The following is a 15,633-nucleotide window of genomic DNA, read 5'->3' as shown; positions in this document are numbered from 1 at the left end:
GGAACTCACTCTGTAGCCAAGCTGGCCTCAAACTCAGAAATCCGCCTGCCTCTGCCTCCCAAGTGCTGGGATTAAAGGCATGCACCACCTGCCCGGCTCTTTTGAACTTTTAAAGTTCAAAGCAAAACTCATTTTCAACAAGAAGTAACAGCACACCCAGATAACCTACACACAGAAGAGAATGAATTTGGACCTCAGCCACTCTCCATATACAAAATAAAATCTTGCTTTTCCCAAAGCACATGAACATGAGCTTTTAAGAGAGGTCCTTTGAAAGGCCCTTGGATGCTTGTATCACTGCAATTAAACAAAGGTTTTCCTTGCACTGGTTGCTGAGACAGCTGCTTCTTATGTAACATAATGCACCTTCTACATTCTGCCCTGTGTGCCTGCCTGCCTGGCGGCTGTTCAGAGATGCCTGGCTGGGCTGTGGTTTCTCCCCTACGTAAGAATGGAAGGGATCTTCACCTCAGGGCCAGTCATGGTTGTACAGTTTAACATAATGGCTAAAGTGAACCAATTATGTCATCTTTAGATGGAAAACCAGTGTTTGGGTCACAAGTTTTGTTTTTATGATGTCACTCTGTCACTAGGTGTTGAGACCTGGAAAAAGTATGGCTTCATAGATATGAGAATGTCTTATTGTCCATTCTCTATACTGCTTGGGGAATGCCAGAAGGGGAGAGAGGGTGGGTGATGACTAGGGGTTATCTGTGGTACACAGCTTGCCTGACTGAGTTGCAGTTTCAGGCCTGATGTCCATGTTTGGTCAAGAAGACTTCAAGGTGGGTAGAAGGATCTGCTTTACTTCTGGGATGAACTAGAGGTTTTTTTTTTTTTTTTTTTTTAAGATTTATTTACTTATTTTATGTATGTGAGTACACTGTCACTCTCTTCAGACACACCAGAAGAGGGCATCAGAACCCATTACAGATAGTTGTGAGACACCATGTGGTTGCTGGGAATTGAACTTAAGACCTCCGGAAGAATAGTCAGTGCTCTTAACCACTGAGCCATCTTTCCAGCCAAACTAGAGCTGTTTTAAAGATTTTATCTTCCATGACCACACCCTGTTATCCCAGAAACAAAACAAAACAAAACAAAATTTTGACTTTTTTCCCGTCTTACTGAATATTTGTTTATTTCTTTTGATGTTTTGTTTTCTTCTGAGGTGGGGGTAGGGAGGGAATATGAGGGAGGTTTGGTAGGTATCTGGGAGAAAATGGTGGGGGGAGATGAAAACATGATCAAAATATATTGCATAAGAGCAATTTTAATTAAAAAATTAAAAAGATAAACATAAACAACCCCCCAAACATAGAGAATGCTATGGGTTGAATTCGTCGTGCTCCCCAAAAGTTCGTGTGTAAATGGGATGGTGCTAATGGGGATAGTGTGGACCCTTAAGGGGTGTGCCCATGAACTGTCCTTTGGTCACTGAAGGCATGCCCTCGAAGGGTGCTGCAAGCCAAAAGAAACCTTTTTTTCCCTCTAAATTAGTTGTCTCTGATATTATAGTAATATCATATCATAGTACAGTCATGCAAAGCTGATAAATACAATGGATTTGACAGACACTGAAAGGATTCTGTCTGCTGCTCCTATTTGTCCACTGAGTCAGTTGATAGGGTAGATGTTAAATATTCAGGAATTGATATATTTTTTAAAGTTATGTGAAAATGTTTACATATTTCACTCTTTTACTTTTTACTTTTGAAGCTAAATTTAAGATCTTTTAAGTTTTATGCCTCTTGTAAGTTTAGGTAAATGTATTAAAGGCCCTAAATATGTGTATTACCTTATGTGCAAATGTTTCTTATATATGTATGTACATTCATATATAGAGTAGTTTCTTTTAGCCAGTTTAATATAAAATGATTATTTAAAAAACCCTTAACCTAAGCAGATATTTAAAAGAGTCCTGCCTAGTGCACAGTAGGCAAACACCAAATCAACTGAGCTACACCCCATTGGTGCAAGCCTTTGATCCCAGCACTCAGGAGGCAGAGGCAGAGGCAGAGGCAGAGGCAGGCAGATCTCTCTGAGTTTGAGTCTAGCCTGGTCTAAAGAGCGAGTTCCCGGACAGCCCAAGGGCTATACAGAGAAAGCCTGTCTTGAAAAAGTCAAACCAAACCGTCCTCCCTGAAAAGATAAGAAACTGATTTTAAGAGTTATTTGGAGCACAATTTCTTTTCTTGTGGTTGCCTGGACTTCTAGTTCTTCAAAGAGGAGACCACGAGCAGTTGGGAGTCAGAGAAAGGCCATTTTTGTTTTGTTTTGACTTCTTTCTAACATTGACAAGAGGGAGAGGGAGAGTGAAAGAAACCAGAGTCAACAGGGATCATTGTGAATGCACTGCAGTGAGTCCATGGAGCGGGGGCCCAGCTGGGCTAAGGCGAGTCTAGTCGTTACGGCTTTTCTTGCCACAGAAGATCAATGACCAGCACAGAGTCACTAATTGTTTTCTATAGAAGTCAAGTCACATTATCTGCAGCACTTCTGTTTAGAGCAGGGTAAGTCATCTGGAGGCCAGAGACTAAGTAAAGATTGAACTACAGGAGCAGAGGTCCCACATCCATGCATCGTTTTGAAAAATAAACATTGGGCGGGGAGCAGAGCAGAATGTCTTTAAATCCCAGCACTTTGGAGGCAGAGACAAGTGGATTTCTATGTGTTGGATGCCAACCTGATCTATACATAGAGTTTTAGGTCAGCCAGGGCTATATAATGAGACCCTGTCTCCAACAAAAGCTGGGTCAATACTTATTTCTAGTGTCAGTTGGAAAGAGTGCCAAATGATGAGCCTACCCAGGCCTAAGGGGGGGGGGGCTTCTGTTCAGGAAAGGGGAGTGTTTGATGAAAGCCAATGCAAATTAAGAAGATCTAGATGTGGGCTCTGCTATGGTCAATATCCCCTACCCCTTGGCTCAAGTATGTGTCTGCCACCCTGGCTACGCTCTGAGGAAGCTGGCTGAATGAAAGGCAGCATTTCTCCCCACAGGCTCCTTTGGTGAATATATTCAGGTGGCACGAAGCTGCCTTTAAACCTCAGGCATGGCATTTGACTAATTAAAATAGGAGAGATAAGCCAGGAATGATGGTGTAGGCTGGTGATTTAGGCACTTAAGAGGTCTAGGCAGGAGGGTTTGGGGTTCAAAGCTAGCTTGGGTTACACAGTAAGACACTGACTAAAAATATCAAGAATTAGATGTAGCCCAGGATGGAGCCCTTACCTAGTATGTACAAGGCTCTGGGCTCACTCTCCAGTGCTGAAAAAAATAAAAATTAATTATCTAGTTATTTAAAATTAAAGGACAATCTAATTGGAAATGTCATTAAGGCTATATTATTATTCTATATCATCAGACTTATGTGCAATGCTTACTGACCTCTAAACCCTATAAGCTGATGTACAAAGGCATCTGAGGCTACACTTAATGTGACGGTAAGACCCAAAGCCGTCTGAGTTGTCCCTGAACAGTGGCATGACCAAGCACTTTCTGGGAAACCCAGATGCTACAATTCTAGGCCACCTTTGAGGATGAATCTAATGCGATTTGAAGCAGAATGTGTTTGCTCTAATAAGAAATAAGAAAGGGCATCACGTGAAATCTCCATACAGTGGATCTCAGCTGTCTAAGATAAACTAGAAGGAGAAAATAAGCCAAAATGCTAACAGTGGTCTTTTCTGGGCTACGCTGTGGATAATTTAAATTTCATCCTCCGGAGCTGCAGTGTCTCACGGGCAGCTTTAAGATCCATGTGGCTGTATAAACTTAAAATAATTCAGATGGAGTAAAATTGGAAAAAAATCCTTTATTTGCACCAGCCTCCCACCAAGTGCCTCTGTGCCACACATGGCCAGGCTGGTGCATTGCCAGCGCTGCGCTGCAGAAGGGTCTGCTGTGAGCTCCTGTAAGTCACATACATTGCTCATTCTGAGAAGATAAAGCAAGTGTGCAAGGAAATAAAGGTTCAGGGGAACCAGTCGTAGACAAACTCCAGGAGGCGTCTTCAGCATCTGCAGACCTTGCTTGCATTTTCAGGAAGTGACAAGCCAGACTTAGTGAGTTTCAGTACAGACAATATTACCGCTCCCAGCCTGAGAACAGGAGTGATGTTAAGAGGGGCCTTGGGTCACTCAGAAAAGATGCCGGGTGGGATGGGGTGGGGGTGGGAGGTGGGAGGAAACCTGTTCCAGGTGGGGGTTATTAGTTTCTTCTCTCCTTCCTAGACAGACAGCTAAACAAATGAACGAGACCCTTCCTAAAGTTGGTGGGCAAATAAGATTTATCTGGACAAAGGGATGGGGACTGACCTGACATTGGCCATCTCTGTACACTGTTTGCTGTAACCTTTCTTTCTCTACACTGGAGAAGGTCTCAAAGGTAGCAGAGCCTCATGATGGAATTTGCCACACCCCCAGGGGTTCCTTTTAGAAATATTCATAGGAGCTGTCAGAGTGGAATTGTCTGCTATGGAATTTTAGTAGGAAATCAGCCATTGTGGGGCTACCTCAGTGAGAGTTTTGAATTGTCTGCAGTATATTAATAGTACCCAGAGATACTACTCTAACAAATAGAAGAGTAACTTGACCTGGGTAGCAGGTGTTAACACATCAAGCCTCCCAGGAAGCCTCAGCCAATGCCTGTTCTTTGAACGCTTCTGGTCGATGGTGTTTTGTTCACAAGGAATAAAGGGGCATCTGGGCGATGAGGTCTACTCATTCCAGTTGTTCTCAGGGTGGAAATGTACCTGCCTCGCCAGCCCTCCTTACGCTGCCGATTCCCGGGCACTTCCCTGTATAAGACAACTCACATGTGTCCCTGCAGGTCACTGCTAGCAAGAAAGTAGGGCCTGTGCCTCCTGGTAGAGAAAAAACCTGGAAGCCTGCACCAGAGCTCTCTGGACATTGGCTGCACTTCATTTGCCCGTTGCTTTTATTCTCCATATCCTTTGTTGTAATATATCTTAGCTGGGAGTATAATCTGTTCTTGGTTCTTGTCAGTATTCTGGTAGATCATCAGACTTAAAGATGTTCACGGACACCTGATGGTATCTCTCATATAAGATTTTTCTTCAGGAATATAGAGGAAAAGAAACACTTAAAACAAGCATGCCTTTTGTTTGGTCCTCATGTATATACTGGCATCTACCAGTATTCTGGCTTATGCATCAAATGCTTGTGAATACAATTGGGTCAGTCATAGGAGCTGACTGACAGCAATCTTCCTCACCGACCTACAGAATTTAGGAATGCTGTTTGGAATCTGAGCCCACGAAATAGATGGATGGCATCTGTTCAAGGTATCCGACCTAGATTCATATTCATTCATTCATTCATTCATTCTCTCTCTCTCTCTCTCTCTCTCTCTCTCTCTCCCTCCCCCCCATGCAATCAGATATACTAAATATATTATAGATATATTACAAAACAAATAGACTAGATATGGCCCATGCTGGTACACTGACTGGTTCTATATAGTTCATGAATTAAGATGATTTTTCATTTTTAAATGGTTGAAAAGAAAGAAACATAATATATCATGGCATGAAAATATAAGCATTCAAATTTCAGTTTCTAAAAAGCTCTGTGGCTACTTTTCTGCTATATCAGCAGAGTTAGTAGCTCTGTTAGTGACAGAGACCATCTTTCTTTCCACACCAGCCTATACTTAAGTCTTGTTCGAGACGGAAAGTTTGCTGACCTCTGCTCTAGAGTCTTGCATGTCTCAACATGTGTGTAACTTTGCAAAATATGTACAAGAAGAATCTGCTTCCCCCTACAACATTAGTATTTCCACATCTCCTTTACCGGGACCACAGCTCCTTGGCCAAGGCCACCGGAAACCCAGTCTGTCTAGCCTGAATTTAGGGAGACATCATGGAGGAGAGCACTCACATAGGATCCGTAGTCTACAGCCAGAGTCTGCAGAGCCCAGGGAAGGCCGAGCCCAATCAAGATGTCAAAGACGTTGCTCCCAATGGAATTGGACACAGCCATATCCCCCATCCCTGCGAGGACAAAGAGTATTAGTGAGGAAGGGGGTCTTGGCAGGAGGGGCCCACATTGGACTCTCCTGAGTCTGGCAGCCCATAATAGTTTTGCAGGACTGTGTACTTGATTTTCTCTTAGCCCATCACTGATACAAAAAAAAATATATAACAGATTATCATCCAAAGAACTGATGTGATTCTACTGATCCCCAACTTCTCTTCAGCTAGGTTGACAAGTTAAGTAATCAAAAAAACAAAACAAAAACAAAAACAAAAAACAAAAAACAAAACTATCCACATTTGTTTCTAAGAATAGTGGCAGATCGAGCCACCCTTCCAGCAGGAGGAAACCCCATAGCATACACATGGCTCCAAACTTCCCAAATTATACATTAGAACACCGTTTTCATCTGTCCTAGGGTGAGTTCACTGCTTAAGAACTGAGCAACACAAAGATAATGCCACCACGTAGAATTTCCAGGGGAACCTATGGGTCACTGTGCTAAATTTTCTTGCTCCCATTGTTTAAAGCAAATGCCTTCCAGCATCCACCAGGCACGTGAACAAGAGTCAGTGCTGGGAACGATGTAGTGTCTGGCTGGTCAGGTAAGCTTTTGGTTTTGAAATGGGGAAGCATCTATTATGTGCTGACAACTGTCCTTTTGGAGTTGCTATGTTATGAGTGAGCTTAATTATGGGATAGTGGTAGTGGTGTCTGTCTTTTCTAAGCCTCAGTTTCCTTACCCATGAAACGAAAGCAGAATTGTCTCTACCTCTTGGAGTTGTTGAGTGAATTAAGTGTTTCACTTAAAGGACTTCACTCAGTCAAGGTTAGCTAGTTTTTTTTTTCTTTCCTTTTTTTGCTATATTTGTTGCTATTTTAAATTAATGGATGATATGATAATAATGACCTGAAGGGTCATAGTGCCTGGGCAAGCATCTGCACCTTACAAGGAGATACTTTCTGCCTCTTTTCCTTATTCCTCTGACCTCAGGGATTCTTCTGGCCAACTTGACACAGAGATGTCCATCCCCCATCTCTCCTTCTAAGCAGGCTCTGCTGCCCCCTTAGATGCAGCCCTCGCTAGAGGGGGATTCCTTCCTTCACTCCCTCCCTATCCCCAGCATCCTTGGAGATCCCACCTTGTCTGGCTACAATGAGGCTGGCCATGCAGTCTGGCACGCTGGTTCCGGCAGCCAGGAAGGTGATCCCCATGATGACATCAGGGATCCCTAGTGTGTAGCCGATGATGGTAACCTTGGAGGAAGCAGGAAGAGGCAGTGAGCCGAGGGACACTATAAGCCTCTGATCAAGATGCTGAAAAGTCTTTAATTTGGGCCCTCTTGGGGGTGGGGGTGGGGGTGGGGGTGGGGGTAGGGCAGTGTCTTTTCTGGATTTAACACAGGATGGCATGAACATCTGAACATTGTGTGGAAGCGAGCTGGACTGCAGGTCGTAGGCAGATGCTTTGACAGAACCTGGACTTTAAGTGGAAGGTTAGTCTATTGTTTGTTCTTTTCTGGAGATACTTGCACATTGGAAAACTAGATTCACAGGGCTAAGACAACACTGAAACAAAATATTTGAACTCAAGATGGCCTTGAATAATCCAGGCTGTACTAGGAGTGTGGGCAGTATGCTCACAGATCTGCGGTGGGAATTGACAAGTCCTGGAAAGGGGATGGCTTCACACCCGGTCTTGCTGAGGAGATCATGACAAGCTCTTTCCATCCTCACCCGCTGGGAGCTGGGGTGATAGCTGATTTTGCTTGTCAACTTGACATACTTGGGAAGTGGAATCTCAGTTGAGAAACTTGCCTCCATGAGATTGGCATGTGGAGACATTTTCTTGATTGATAATTAATGTAGGAGGGTCCTGTCCACTGTGGGCAGTACTATATCCCTAGTAGGTGGGCCCAGGATATATAAGGAAATGCAGGCTTGGAAGCAAGGCAATAAGCAGCATTCTTCCATGGTTCCAGCCTACAAGTCCTGCTGTAAATTTCTATGTGACTTCCCTTGGAGATAAACTGTGGTCTGGAAATATAAGATGAAATAAATGCTTTCCTCCCCAAGTTGATTTTAGTCATGGTGTTTATCACAGCAATAGAAATAGAACACTTGGTAACCCTCGTTGTCAATGTCAACTTCTTCACCATAATTGCTGCTTCCCCCTCTCACCCCCAACTTTTTGTACTTAGGCAGTGGACTAAATGTTCAGTTTTAACTTTCTTAATTCTCACAACTATTCAGTCTGAATGCTCTGCTATTCCCATTCCTCAGATGAGGAAACTGAGGAACAGAGAGGCACCTGCCCAAGTCTCATGGTGCTGGTAGGTGGCAGGGAGGGTTCTGTTACAGACAGGTGGGTTCCTCTGCAAGGCAGCCTCTCAGTTTACACGGGGGATGGATTGCAAAGCATGGGCTACCATCAACTGAGACACTGCTCAGTGACGCAGATGACCTCACGGTTGTCCCCAAATTTCAAGAGAGGAAGACCGAGTAACAGGGAGCTGGCAAGAGAGGTGGTGAAAGGGTCAGGACCCATTGTCAAGTAGGTAGAAAAGGAGACCGGTCCTTTGTATGTGGGCTTAAGGAAATGGGTCCTGCAACACCTGGATCTCTTAGGTCATCCTAGGGTGCCACGGGGGCATTCATACTTTCTATAAAATCTTGAGAATATGCAAACCACAGGTCACAGGGAGTCCACCCTTCTTACAACACTCCTGGGCTGCTGGTGGTGGTGTGTGGTGGTGGTGGTGATGGTGGTGGTGGTGGTGTGTGTGTGTGTGTGAGTTCAGTCCATTCCGATACAAACCAGAAAAGATTCATTTTCATTCAGTGCTCAGCACAGGGTGGCCTCGGGCTTCTGACATCTGTCTCCAGGGAGGAAAGGAGGATGCTGCAACACATATTTCTCTGTTGCTGTTCTCAAGAGTCTTTGTAAAACAAAGCTGTGAAAGCCTAGCCAAGCTCTAGGTCCCGCAGAAGTGTGGCCTGGCTCTGCGGGGATTGACCCATTGCTCTCTTACATTGTTAGGAAGCTGAAGGTCCAGCCTAGGGTTCTGGGGAACTGATGGGCTCAGGAAGCACCGGCCAGGCCCGGCCCCTGGCTTCTCCTTAGGTTGTCACTCACTATCAGAAATGGAATCCAGGTTAGTTCTCTCCATGGATTGCAGACTTCAGACTTTCAGGGTCGGGGACAGCAATCCTGGCTCCCAAACCTGGGTTGGGAGTGATACTCTGCAAAATTGTCAATGAGCAAGAAAGCCCTGGTTCCAATACTTCCAGTGTTAAAACTCCATTTGCCCATGAGGTTGAGGCTGAGGCTAGGGGTAGCTGTGACTTTGTCCTGCCAGTATTACAACTTTCCCATTACCTCCAAAATAACCTTCCAGAAGTACTTTTTTCTTTTTGAGCTTTAAGTTGAATATAAATTTCTGAATCTATATTGTGCTTCTGTCTAACACCCAAGTGAGGTTAATTTGGATTTGCATAATTTGTCATGGCTTTTAATTTCTGCCCAGCTCCAAGTCTAATGGATTAGGTTTGCTCCCCAGCTAAAGAATATATAAATGAACTGTCCGTGTTTCCAAAAATGACTTTGGGGCAGAACGCTTTTGAGGCCCTGTAACCTCACCCAATCATTGGATTGTTATTTTAGCTTGGAAGGGACCCTTGAGCAGTCACCTGGTGCAACATGTCCTTTGCCTGTGACTCTGCTGCTGTTCCCTTCACGAGAGCTGGGGAATTTCTTCTCCTACCGAGAGATGCTGGGCTTGGCCACAGTGTGTGGAAAAGGAGTCAGTGTCTGGGAGGTCGGCTTCAGTGAAGACTCCAGGAGACACCTCCGGTTTCCACTTACCCATCTCAGGGTAGCACCAGCCCAAAGGAGGCTGAGTCAACACCATAGAGCAGATGCGACCCCAGCCTCTCTGCCTGCTGCTCATTACCAAAGGGATAACAATCCTGGAACTGGAGCAGAGCTGCAGAGCTGGCCACAGTCAAGCTTAATTAAATCAAGTCGGCCTCAGGGTGTGTGGGCAGAATGAACGCTTGTGATTTTTAAACCGCCAAGCTAAGGTGTGGGTTGTTATGTAACTGACTGTAGTGTTAACTGGCTGATGTGGTTCTATCAGGTGTGACACCAACTCTTGTTCATCTCTGGCTCAGTGTGCTTTCTCTCTAGAGAGACCCAGCACCGCCCAGGGCCCCTCACACACTCACCATCCACACCATCATGTAGGAGAAGGCTGCGATCCATAGCGTAGAGGAAGCGAATGTCACCATAAACCACTTCTCCCAGTGGGGTTTGTTACAGTTGGGGACAGTGAAGTACAAGACAAAGCTCAGTGGCCAGGTGAAAGCCCATTTCACAGTTTCCAGTTTGCCAGCTTCGAGGAGGAGGTGAACATAAAAAGAAAGGGAAAGAAAAATTAGCTTTATTTCTTTGCTTCAGCAGCCTTCACACTGCTCTCTCCAGAACTGGGACTCATCATATATCTCTTTTCATAGAATGCTTAAATGGTTTCCTACCAACACCTAAGCCTGATACACAAAACCTAACCGAAGAAGAAGCCCACCTGCATGTTAGCTCTGGTAAATAACTGAGCCATTTCATGGATAACTGGCCTGGAGGAGACAGGTGGGGAAAGATGAGGAAGGCACTCACAACACAGTGGTGTGTGTGTGTTGGCGTGTAGGTGTGGGGAGCTGGGAAGGCTACCATTTTGTATCTCTTCTTCATTGTCCTCTAGGCGCAGCGGCACCTAATGGAAGCTCTTAGCATTGCACCATAAGCTGATGAGGGTTCACAAAAGAGCACTCATATACTTAAAAGGTTAAAGGACAAGGTAGCCGATCTGCCAGTGATGCCTGCCTCTACCGTCCTGGGTTGTCTGAATACTTTCATGCCAGAAACACCCAGAAATGCTCACATTGTTGACTATCGTGCAAATGCCATCAGATTTGACAAATATATTAACTCAAATCCTTTAGTTTTCAACTGCTAATTGGCCCGTGGAAGGAAATATATAGGAAAGACACGCGTGTGACATCCATGTCAACTGAGGTACAAAACATCCTCATCTCCCAGAACGTTCTCTGTGCCTCTTTGTAGTCAGCCTTCACCCTGACCACCACAGATCAGCTTTTGTTCTTCCCCATCTTCAAAGGAATGAAGTCAGAGTGACCTTTGCTTTCGCTTTCCAGATGTTTGTTTTGCGATTGATTAAAGTGCCATTAGTTTATCCCTTTAATTGCTGGCAAGATGCTGACTTTGCGTCTCCATTCTCCTGGGGCTGAGCATTGGGTAGCGGCCAGTTGTAGATCATAATAATTAGAGCGCCTGTCAATACCCTTGTACGGGCCTTCTGGGGGAGCATGGCTTTGGTTTGGCTGAAGACCTAGCGGGAAACTGCTGAGCCATGAGGTAGGTGTTTACTTTTTACTTTTTTAAGGAACTAAAAATAGTTTTCAATTGAGAAAATGTAGGCAAGTCTGTGGGGGCATTTTTCTGATTGATTATTGCTATCCAGCGGACTGCCTGCAGTGCCACCCTGGGATAGGCGATACTGAGGTGTATAGGGAAGTAGTCTAGACAAGCCATGGGACAATGCAGTAAGGAATGATGCCACCCCCCCCCCCAACTTCCTCTGCTTTCAGGTTCCTGCTCTGATTGAGTTTCTGCTTTGGTTTCTCTTAATGATGGATTCTGATTGGGACACGGAAGCCAGATAAAACCCCTCTGCCCCAAGTTGGTTTTGATTCCTGTTTTATCACAGTGATAGAAACCAGATTTAGCACAGTTACTCCAACTCACCAAGCATCACTTTTATCACTTGTAAACTGTGTATTCATGAGACAGATGCGGGTCTCCCCTCTCCCTGGTGGCACCAGGCAGGTCTCAAACCTTGTTAAAGACCTGCTAAGATGACTCTCAGTGTCCACGAAGCTCCCACTGTAAACTGTCTTTCTAGAGTGCATATTCCTGTACATAAGCAAAGACAGGAGATGGGGCAAGACAATGCCCACCGGAGCTACCAAACTCTCTGTGCTGCCCTGGCCGCCTTGGGCCCTCAGGGCCGGCAGCAGGTTCCATCAGTTATTCTGACAAACCAGACACCTTGAGAGAACTTACACAGTGATCACAGCCGATTGCTTCAGCTCCTAAAGAGACTGCCGCAGTAGGGCGGTTTTAATAGTTTGTACAGACGTTTTACTATTATAAACCTCCCTGAACTTCAGATGATAATGTAGCCATTTCTACCCAGGCGAAGGGGCTGCTGTGACTGGCACCAACACAATCCCGTATAATTGCATGCAAGTTGGGCTGTGTTTGGTGCAACCACCTCCATTTGCATGTGAGGTAGGCTGGGATTATCCTCTGGCTGTATAAACAGATGCTATGACTCAGTGAGTTGGCTGGAAGATACCCTCCTATGTGTCCTCTCCTGGTATTTTAACATTAAGCTCAGCGAAAGGCTTCTCTTAAGGGGTCTTTTCTTGCCTATCTCGTGGGCTGAGCTGGCGACAGGATGTGGGAGACCACAGAGCTCTAGTGGGAGTGGCATTGGTAGTGGAGCAGTCAGCAGGGCAAGAGGCTTCTGGACAGCGAAAGAAGAGGTAGCTAAAGAATCTGAGGACAGGGACCATGGGGCATAGTAGGGATAGGGAAAATGAGATCTGAGGTTGACGAAGGGTAGGAAGCTGGAAAGAGCCAGAGAAGAGAAACTCAAGGCCTTGGTTGCAGAAGAGTCCCCGTAATCTGTCAAGCCCTTAGGGCTACGAGTCTCAGACACCCAGGCTGGAGAACTGTAATGTTGGCAGCTGCTGAGGGCTGAGAAATCCTGATACTGAGGCCTGCATAAAAAGGCAGCAACACTAGAGGGCGCTACTTGCAACTGCTTCCACCTGCCTGGTATTGCTGGTAGCTGCTGCAAAGCACTATCGAGATACAAGATCAGCCAAAGACTAGCACTGAAGATCTCCAGGTCTACCACGATTCATAGTCAGGAAGAGCAAAAGGGCTCCAGCCAGCTGATTGGTAAACATTAGGATAGGAGCAACTTGTTGGCAACTTTGTAAGTTGCCCTAGTCAAAATCTGGTAAGTTATTCTTGATTCTTTGCCTTCATCCTCCGGCCCAAACTTGACATCTGCCCAGGGCATTCCTCCATGGCCAATTCCCTGCCAGGTGGCCTGGTTTCATAAAGGGACCCCAATATTAATGCCTACCTGACCTTGCTCTGTTTGCTCTTGCTGGCAAAGAGAGTTTTAAGAACAAAACTAGAATATTCCCTTGCTGTCTCCCATCTTTAGAGTAACTCCACACCTCTATACCGTGACCAATGAAGCCTGTCCTGATTTGGCCCCTGCTCTGATCCCTCATCCACCCATATTTTCCAGACATCTTAAGCATTCTTCTGCCTCAAGTATGCTAAAAATATTAATATTAGTAATGAAATATTAATAATATGACAATTCAAAGTATAATCAGAAATGCAAAAAAAAAATAGTTTTAAGAATCTAAGTGGCAGAGACTGAAGGAAAGGCCATCCAGAGTCTGCCCCACCTGGGGATCCATCCCATATATAACCACCAAACCTGGATGCTATTGTGGATGCCAGGAAGTGTTTGTTGATGTGAGCCTGATATGGCTGTCTCCTGAAAGGTTCTGTCAGAGCCTGACAAATACAGAGGCAGATGCTCACAGCCAACCACTGGACTGAGTGCAGGGTCCCTGATGGAGGAGTTGGAGAAGGTACTGAAGGAGCTGAGGGGGTTTGCAGCCCCATGGGGGAACAACAGTGTCAACTGGCCAGAACACCAGGAGCTCCCAGGGACTGGACTGCCAACCAATGAGTACACATGGAAGGACCATGGCTCCGGCTGTATATGTGGCAGAGTATGACCTTGTTGGACATCAGTGGGAGGAGTGGCCCTTGGGCCTGAGGGGGTTCGATACCCCAGTGTAGGGGAATGCCAGGGTGGGAAAGTGGGAGTGGGTGGGTGGGGGAGCACCCTCATAGAGGCATGGGAAGGGAGGTTGGGATATGGGGTTTCTGAAGGGGATACCTGGAAAGGGGAAAACATTTGAGATGTAAATAAAGAAAATATCCAATTGAAAAAAAAGTTGATTCTAAAAAAAAAAAAAGAATCTAAGTATAGTTAATTAATGAAGACAAAATATTACTAAGAAAGAGGGTTCTTTTCTATTGGATGCTGCACATCTTGTTGGACTTAACATGGAGAAGGTGAAGAGGCAATGAGACCCTAGAGCCTGGCTAGATTGCTCATCAAGATGGCAGCTGTACAGGTTTTTTTCACAATGATGGCCTTCAAGGGTTGCAGGATTCAGAATAAGGCCGGGTCTTTGAGTTCCATGTGAACCCTTCAGTTGGGCATCAAGGCTTTACCTGCCTGGAGCTCTGGGGGGAATCCCCTTGCTGGAATTACATCAGGGGGATATAGCAAGAGTGAGCATGAGAGAGAGAGAGAGAGAGAGAGAGAGAGAGAGAGAGAGAGAGAGAGAGAGAGGGAGGATGATTTAAGATAGACTCCCAATCAAGGGTTACAAAGAACCAAGTGAATTGGAAAAGAAATGACCTCAACTTGGATCTCTAATATTCCTCAGAGTCTAAAACTGAGAAGGAAAATGAGGTCATGACACAGGACTCTGAGAATGCAGGAGGATGGGATTGATTAAGTACGGCTGTGCACAGTGTGAGCTTGTGCCAGCTAGGGCCAAGTCCCCCTCAGCAAGTCTCAGCTGCTTCGGTTTGGCACTGGATTAGGAAGCCAGTCTCACCGCCATGAAATTGTACAGTCACAGTTTACATGCTTGTTTCTTAGTAACATCAACCCTAAAGGTGGAACTACAAAGAGTAGTGTCTAAAGTATGACTCTAACACTAGGTAACATTGAATTTCTCGAGCAAAGCAAGCAACACAGAAAGGGGCTTTGAAAACGACTTTGAGGAGTGAAGAAGGCTGGTGTACATTTCAGCTTTGATGTCTATTTCTGAGTTCGGGGTAGACTGTTTCTTCTCCCAAGTGAGCAGCATCTTTGGATGTTTTCTATATTTTGTTCTATCACCGTTTGTTCTGAACAGACCCCCGGGGGCATGTTTATCTGTTCACTTAGAGCATATAGCATATGTGTTGGGTGCAGTCTAAATCATTTTGTGCCAGACTAGGTCACAGTTGTGAAATAAGAATCGTGATTCCTTTCTGTGGCCTTCATATACTTATGAAGTCAGCGACAGGGAGGCACAGCAGGATGGCAGTGTCAGGGTCCTTTCAAAGGAGTTGCCTTGGAGTTCTTTGGAGGGGAAAAGTAATTGTGCAATATTTCAGACCTACAGGTAACCATTCACATTTGTTCTCATTGCATAGAAAGCAAAAACACACATTTACAATAGAAAAAAATTCCATCTAGCAAAATACAATTTTATTTTGGTGGATTTCCTTCCTGTGTGTATGTGTGTTTATGAAAATGTGTTTACCCCCTTCTCAATAGTCACAAATAATATAAAATACCTTGGCATGACTCTAACTAAGGAAGTGAAAGATCTGTATGATAAGAACTTCAAGTCTCTGAAGAAAGAAATTAAAGAAGATCTCAGAAGATGGAAAG

The 15,633-nt window shown here is 45.0% G+C and overlaps 1 protein-coding gene across 1 annotated transcript in view; it reads right to left on the bottom strand.

Annotated features, from left to right (window-relative positions):
* Positions 1–15,633, bottom strand: part of Slc24a3 (solute carrier family 24 member 3) — a 465,352-nt gene that overhangs the window by 16,245 nt on the left and 433,474 nt on the right. The window contains exons 13-15 of the mRNA XM_021179490.2: positions 10,226–10,392; positions 7,141–7,255; positions 5,903–6,015 (exon numbers count right to left, since the gene is read on the bottom strand). Of these exons, the coding sequence (XP_021035149.2) occupies positions 5,903–6,015; positions 7,141–7,255; positions 10,226–10,392 (395 nt within the window). The remainder of the gene's footprint in view (positions 1–5,902; positions 6,016–7,140; positions 7,256–10,225; positions 10,393–15,633) is intronic.

The sequence above is a fragment of the Mus caroli genome, chromosome 2, assembly GCF_900094665.2.
Source record: "Mus caroli chromosome 2, CAROLI_EIJ_v1.1, whole genome shotgun sequence".
Taxonomy (NCBI): Eukaryota; Metazoa; Chordata; class Mammalia; order Rodentia; family Muridae; genus Mus; species Mus caroli.
The sequence above is the reverse complement of the archived record's forward strand: the minus strand, read 5'-3'. Positions and strand labels throughout refer to the sequence as shown.